At 36.2% G+C, this 8297-nt stretch overlaps 1 protein-coding gene across 1 annotated transcript; it reads right to left on the bottom strand.

Moving 5' to 3' along the window:
- Positions 1 to 3237: 3237 nt before the first annotated feature.
- LOC136874682 (leucine-rich repeat-containing protein 15) lies at positions 3238 to 6589 on the bottom strand. Its single transcript, XM_067148325.2, has one exon. The coding sequence runs from the start codon at positions 6231 to 6233 to the stop codon at positions 4770 to 4772; it is 1464 nt and encodes a 487-aa protein (XP_067004426.2). The 5' UTR covers positions 6234 to 6589; the 3' UTR covers positions 3238 to 4769.
- Between the last annotated feature and the right edge of the window lie 1708 nt (positions 6590 to 8297).

The following is an 8297-nucleotide window of genomic DNA, read 5'->3' as shown; positions in this document are numbered from 1 at the left end:
ATAAAGAGACTATATTTTACATCTTTCTGTCCTTTGGAATGCTGAGCAAACAACCTTCAGACAATCGTGGCATTTGATTTTATTTCCTACCTCTCGGATGATATTTCCTGCTATGTACTCAGCGAAATTTTCAGAGTGCATGGTGAATTACTCGTAATTTGTAGTATAGCAGTCATGATAAGTAGAGGTGCTGTCTTCAGGAGGAACCGTAGTACACAGACAAGAGAAGCACGTCACTTGCTGATGGTCTACAATATTTTCAGTTGTTCCAGTAAACACCTCCTGTATGCTGATCCGAATTGCTGTGCATTAGGATTCTTTCTGATTCCTCCCCTATTACACATGAATCAGAAGAGCCAATTTAAATTGTTGGTAATGTCTTGGGCAGCAAACGTCCCCTGTCATTAACTAAATACCCGACTCCGTAGAGAAACGCAACAAGGGTTGGACATACTGTATATATATAGTGTGCTCTTCAAACTGTTCTGAACAGTGCACCGTTAGTTTACTGCTTGGGATACCACTTGTCTTATTTCATGTTGCTCACCCAATATCGTTTCAGCTATTCGTCTTTTAGTGAGAACCTATGACGAGAACATTTTAACATTTAACATTTTCGTTACTTTAAGTGTCGATCCAAATGTTTTGTTCCCTAAAGTACATCTACCCTACACCTTCAGGAAAATGAAGTTTCCTACTGGGTGATAAAGTGAGTAAGTTTGCTTCCTTACGCTATCTTGATCCTGAGTCTATATTTTTAACCCCCCCCCTCAAGAAAATTTAGGAGATTTCCATTTTTTAGGGATCATGGGGGTATGCAGTTCGCTGACACTAAATTGGAAGTTTCTACGATGCTTGGAAGTAATTTATTAATTCATAGTCTATACCTTTTCATTCTTTACCGACTGTTACAGATAGCTACACTTTAATTTCCAGTTATAAGTAAAGATTTATACCTGAATATATCGAAAGTTTTACTCAGTTCTTTCTCCGGTTTTGAGGTTAAAATTAATTTTGCCATTGAGAAAACCCGCAAGCTCACAAAGTCTATACATGATCACTTTATAAAAAGTTTCCAACGGGCAGTAAACGCTGTTAATGCTTGAGTACTGATGCTGCCCTGTGTTGTTTCCGAACCACATTTTTGAACACTCGTCCCCCAGCTCAAGGCTCGAAATCTCTAAGGTAGTTTTGGGAAATGTAGCATTATTCTAGGGTTCTTGTGGGTATGATGCTCTGTGATTAGGATGCTGAGAAGAACACTTATAAGTCATGTATATCTTGACTTTTATGCCTACTGGACCTTTTCAGATAGGCAAATTTCGATTTCCGTTTATTAATGAAAGGGGCTGCCTGGCCGAGGCGGTAAAGGGATGCTCGGTTCGCCCGGAAGGACGTGGGTTCGATCCCTGTCAGGAAGTGGTAAAATTCAAGAAACAAGATTTCCACTTCACGCGGAGCACATAGCCCTGAGGTTCACTCAGCCTACATAAAAAATAAGTACCAGGTTAATTCCTGGGGGCAAAGGCGGTCGGGTGTAGAGCTAACCACTCTACCCCATCAAGTGCCGAGGTTCCGGATAGTGGAAGCCTTTACCTTCCACCCCTCCAAGGGCCTTCATGGCCTGTACGGAGATGACTTTGCTTTGCTATTTATTAATGCAAGTAGTTAGAAGAATATCATAAGGAAGTACCTAGTGCTAGAAAGGTGATGATTACCTATATCATATTTTCCTTAGCCTGTGCTACAACAGATTGAAATTGCTCGTACATTTGCTTAGAAATCTACGGTAAATGATTAGGTTCATGGAAACTTCATCACTGTTATAATAATTACATTGTAAAATGTAGATACTTTAGCATGGAAGAGTAAACCTAGATCAAATTTGTAATTTTATGCGACTGCTGTTGTCGAGTTAGCGGCTAGGCAAGCTCGAGTTTTAACACAGAGTCATAATTTCCAATTAAAAACCCCGGTCTTTTTAATCTTAGTAAGTCTCTTACCCATCTATTCATCGACTGAATCAATTTTCTGCTTTTATTTGATACAATATGTAATAGATGTGAAATTTCTAACGGGAGACTAATCACACGTTCTGTAATAACCACTAAATGAACATGTTGTGTTATTCGATATCAAAGACTACTTCATAGTTTGATACTTTTGATATCACTGCCGATAAGCACCGACCTCGCATCCACGTGAACGTTCGTGAGAGGAGCTTTAGGGTTTCCACATTTCAAATTTACTTGCTCACCATTATATGATACGTTAGTTATAAGTCATGTTGTACCATATTCCCTGGGCAGCTGCAATTCAGAGGAGTTATTATTAATCCATTCTACCTCCTTGATATATGCACTTTAATATTTATTATAAGAGCAAACCCAGCAAGTTCAGCGGACCAGAATTTGTAGACGTTCAGCCATCAAGCACTTTGATGATTGCCAAAATATTTTGTAGTTTGAAGTTAATTTATAAAACAGAATAGAACACAGACATGCTTCTTTTTTTACAGTCACAATAACGTCTAGTTATTGAAATTATTATTATTATTATTATTATTATTATTATTATTATTATTATTATTATTATTATTATTATTATTATTATTATTATTATTATCATTATTTTGTTGTATGATATATGATCTACTTCTTTGAGTAATATAGTCTAATGACTAGCGTGCAGCTGCGATGTGTCTTCTCCAAGTGGATGGATCCTGTGCAGTATGTTTTGCGTCTGTATAGCTCCTGCATCCTGAGTTCACATGAAATGTCATCATTAATATATGATTATTATTATGATTATTATTATTAGATGATATATCATCGAGTTTACTTTTATTTTGTCAGGTAAAGATCTGAAGTGTCACCAGAAATAGTTTACATGCTGATATCGTCCGATATGGGATGTCTCAAAGGCATTTTCTGCCCTTAATAAATCCTACAACCTCTGTCACGACTGAACCCGTGACCTTGGGGTCCGGTGGTCGACATTATCACATTTTCACCCGAAGAGTACCATTAAGCTCATCAGTTGCACTGGCACGTATTTCGAAGAGGCTGCCTATGAATGGTAGAGAATCTACACAATTCTGCCTAGTTAGCAAATAAGGGTTGCTAACCTGCTAGTAGAGAAGTGATACTACATTATATTGTATATATAAATGTTCTATCCATTGAGGTATAATGCCTATTGGATCTTTGGACGTGAAAGTATTAGTAATAATTAGTATTATTGTTTTAAAATATTGTTTATTGTAAAAAAAAATACATGAGTATTTTTACACTTGTGATAAAATGGAAATATTGCCAATCCACCTCAAGAAGAATTCTGTCATGAAATAATCACTCTACAACACTGAAATTTGTAATCTCGAAATACTACTGAAATACAATGCCCATCATCAGTTACAAATTGGGTAAAACGTTTATAATCAATTCTTTTTGTAATATAATTAGCAAGTTTTTCATATTATTTAACAAGAGTTTGATTCAATGATTCACTTAATTTAAAAAAATTGTGTTTTATTATATATATATTGTTAATAATACAGTAAAATTATAGGACTAATACAATTTCTGGATGGAAATTAGAATCGTATATATCACAGCAGTCACTGATATCGATATTCCGTTCAAATGAGTGAGTTAATTTTTCTCTCCTATAATGCATTAGATTACCATTATGAAAATCACATGTACATGACATTTTTTAGTAAATTCAAGTAAATGAGCAATATTTATTAAAACCAGCTGTCTATGACTGCTAATATAAAATATATGCATCAATAATCATTTCCAGAATTAATTGATTTAGATTATTATTAATTCACCTTATAAATGCACGTACCCAGAAAGTTCGCGTGGTGTGGAAGCGTAACTCAGAAACTTCGGTATGGCAACAACAGCCCCCTAGCAAAATTCAAACATACAAATATTAATTTCCCCTTTGAAATGACTAATGACTAATTTGCAGAACTCATTTGAGAAATTCTTAGTTAATCAACTTTCTCATAAGTACTGATTCATACTTTATTTTAAAATCCTCAGCTCATCACAAACATGTAAAACTAAAACGAAATCAAATCAATTTTACTGTATTCTCTGAAAAGCTGAAGAGATATATTTATGAGGAATAAAGGAGAAACGGAGAACAGTTGTAGAAACTATTATGTAATATTGCTTAGTTAATACTTTAGCAGAAATCCTATCCTATCCCATCATCGCCGTAATATATGCCTATACCGGTGTGACATAAAACAAATAGTAAAACTACTTCCCTACGAATCTAAAAACAATATAATAACTGCCAATGTTCTTAGCAGCAAAATGAAACAATGTTTCTGACGAGTACCTCACATTATGAACAACAGATTATACGCTCTAAAATTAATGTAACGGGAGGGAAAAAGCAAAGGGCTAAAATATGTTACATTGAAATTTGTAGTCTTTGTGCTGAATGCTGGAAATCGCTATTTTCTAAAATAAAAAAAGGTAAACTGTAGAAATTTGCAAAGCTCGTAATTGAAGTTAAATGATTTGCAATAATATTTGGTTCACTTTCGTAACTCACTTTAATAATGCACATATTGACTTATTTATGCATCTATATGATAATTAAGGCATATTTTAACCTTTAGTTTTGTAACTTATAATTGTATAAAATATTTTATAGAAGAGACCAGTCACTTATTTTTCATGATATAACATAAACAAATTACGATACAGATTACACATGGAGCAATCATACGCAGAGAACTTCAATCAGAGTACAGAGGTATCAGCGACATATGAATACAGTACATTTTCAATCCGTAATTTGTAATATTTTGCCATAAATGAAGATCCTAAAATGGTGACACACACCAGTGCAACGCACACAATAATTACAAAGATGTTCTGTATGACTTGTTCATCCTTGATCACATCGTCTACTCGTATGTCTTCATCATAATCAGCAACAGCTGCTGGTAATGTTGCTTGACGTTCTGGATCATCACAGATAAGGTCATGGAACAAAGTCCACGATTGTGTATTGTCACAAGTGACATTAAGCTGCATATTAAGTTCGACATGTGTAACATATGCATCATACAATGCATCACAATCGCATTTGAAGAGATTCTTTTCGAACGAGACATGAACTCCAATTTCATTGATAGCATGTATAAGATCTGAGTTTAATGTTCTTATTTTATTGTACGTCACATCTAAGGAAGCATTTTCACGAAATATGTGCAGTAAACTTACATCAATGTGGTGGAGAGAGTTGTGACTAAGATCTAGACGAGATAATGAACGTTTGGTGTGATGAAAATAATTATCTTTAACAATTAACCCACATTTCTCTTTGGTTAGGTCTGTACCATTCACACGAAAGACACCTGAAGCAATTGCTCCTATATTATTATGAGAAAGCACTAGTTCTTGTAAGTTAGCGCACATCATAAATAATTTAGAAGGAATATATTCCAGTACATTATTTGACAAGTTCAATGAGCTCATTTTAATCTGGTTGTAAAATGTACAATGATTGATACTGTCAATAATATTATTGCTGAGGTCCAGTAGAGTAAGATTATAGTTAGATGAGAACAAGGTTGTCGAAATAACAGATATTGCATTATTGTGAAGCTTTAATACTTGTAACCTAGTGAGTCCTCGGAAAGCATTAGAATACAAAGTCCCAATCTTATTATTACTTACATCCAGTTCGATTATGAAATTACAGTTGCTAAATGCTTCATCCTGAATTTGTTTCACATTATTGTGAGATAAATCCAATTTCCTGACATTACAATGCAGAATTTTGGATATAAATGCTATGGTAGATACGTTATTATTATTTAGAAATAAATTTCGCAGATTGCTATTCTTTTCAAAAGCTGTAAGTGGAATATCAACTAAGAAGTTGTGAGATATGAAGACCTCGTTCAGTTCGGGTAGACTATGGAATATTTTGTCACTGATACGTCGCAGTTTGTTGTAGGACAGATTCACTGAACTAAGGTTCACCAAATTACTGAGGTCATCAAAGTTCAGATCATGAAGATTATTATTAGAAAGATCAATGGACGTAATGTGTGAAATGTTTTGAATGTCGACCTCATGCATGTTTACATTACGACAGTTCATAAAATGATCCACACAATAACATCGTTTACAGTTCATGAACACTTCCGCCTCAGCGAAGGACAGGAAAAGAACCATACATACAATAAGCACCATAGCATTGGAAATGTACACACACACACGATCGAACAAAACACTTCGTGATGTTATAATTGATTAACTTTTGGGTCTGCATTCGACGTTAGAAATCTCATTTTTATCACAACAGAGAAGAGGGAGGCGTTCTTGATGGCCAAGTACATGAACAGAAGAAAAGATCACGCCGCTTCGACTGCCGTGAACCACAGTGAGAACTTTTGTTTAGGTAAGCTCCTCGGATGGCTGCAAAGTCACGAAGTGAATCCCCAGAGTCAAAGTGTATCAACCTATTGACATTACAGTTATTAAACCTTATGATTCAAGAACCTTTCACACTTGTTTGATGTCACACTTATACTGATGCGAACAGCCGAGGAGAGAACCTATCAGAAAGCAAATAAAACACAATGTGAAAGCTATCTCTTCCTTTTCACGTAAACTATGATAAATCAAAGCACATTGTGTTATTTTAATGATAAGAAATTCGATAAGCCGATTCCACAACATAGAAGATAATGTGATAACGATCCATTATCACTATGAAATCATAAACTTCTATGAACCGAGCGAGGTGAACGTGAGATTTGTGTCGCGTACGTATGATCTTGCATTCGGAAGATGGTGGGAAGATGGTGAGCTCGAATCCTACCTTTGGCAGTCCTGAAATGGTTTTCCGTGGTTCCCCATTTTCACACCAGCCAAATGCTAGGGGGTGAATCTCAGTTAAAGCCACGGCCATTACCTTGCCAATCCTAGGCCTCTTCCATCCTTTCTTCGTCGAATCAATCAATCAATCAATCAATCAATCAATCAATCAATCAATCAATCAATCAATCAATCAATCAATCAATCAATCAATCAATCAATCAATGAATCAATCAATCAATCCTGATCTTCATTTAGGGCAGTCGCCCAGGTGGCGGATTCCCTATCTGTTGTTTTCCTAGCCTTTTCTTAAATGATTGCATAAAAATTGGAAATTTATTGAACATCTCCCTTGGTAAGTTATTCCAATCCCTAACTCCTCTTCCTATAAACGAATATTTGCCCCAATTTGTGATCTTGAATTCCAACTTTATCTTCATATTGTGATTTTCCCTACGTCTAAAGACACCACTAAAACTACTGATGTCATTCCACGCCATCTCTCCCCTGACAGCTCGGAACATACCACTTAGACGAGCAGCTCGTCTCCTTTCTCCCAAGTCTTCCCAGCCCAAACTTTGCAACATTTTCGTAACGCTACTCTTTTGTCGGAAATCACCCAGAACAAATCGAGCTGCTTTTCTTTGGATTTTTTCCAGTTCTTGAATCAAGTAATCCTGGTGAGGGTCCCATACACTGGAACCATACTCTAGCTGGAGTCTTACCAGCGACATGCCCTCTCTTTTACATCCCTACTACAACACCTAAATAACATCATAACCATGTGCAGAGATCTGTACCCTTTATTTACAATCATATTTATGGCATTACCCCAATGAAGATCTTTCCTTTTATTGAAATGAAATGGCGAATGGCTTTTAGTGCCGGGAGTGTCCGAGGACATGTTCGGCTCGCCAAGTGCTGGTCTTTTGAGTTGACTCCCGTAGGCGACCTACGCGTCGTGATGAGGATGAAATGATGACGAAGACCACACATACACCTAGCCCCCGTGTCAGCGAAATTAACCAATTATGGTTAAAATTCCCGACCCTGCCGGGAATCGAACCCGGGACCCCTGTGACCAAAGGCCAGCGCGCTAACCATTTAGCCATGGAGTCGGACTTTCCTTATATTAACACCTAGCTACTTACAATGATCCCCAAAAGGAACTTTCACCCCATCAACGCAGTGATTAAAACTGAGAGGACTTTTCCTATATGTGAAACTCACAACCTTTCTCTTAACCCCGTTTATCATCATACCATTGCCTACTGTCTTTCTCACAGCATTATCGATGTCATTTTGCAGTTGCTCACAATCTTGTAACTTATTTATTACTCTGTACAGAATAACATCATCTGCAAAAGCCTTATCTCTGATTCCACTTCTTCACACATATCATTGATACATATAAGAAAACATACTGGTCCAATAATA

Source organism: Anabrus simplex, chromosome 1 (assembly GCF_040414725.1).
Source record: "Anabrus simplex isolate iqAnaSimp1 chromosome 1, ASM4041472v1, whole genome shotgun sequence".
NCBI classification, from domain to species: domain Eukaryota; kingdom Metazoa; phylum Arthropoda; class Insecta; order Orthoptera; family Tettigoniidae; genus Anabrus; species Anabrus simplex.
The sequence above is the reverse complement of the archived record's forward strand: the minus strand, read 5'-3'. Positions and strand labels throughout refer to the sequence as shown.

Bases quoted from the DNA above. Each gene is read 5' to 3' on its own strand.
- LOC136874682 (XM_067148325.2), bottom strand. From the start codon at position 6,233: ATGGTGCTTATTGTATGTATGGTTCTTTTCCTGTCCTTCGCTGAGGCG.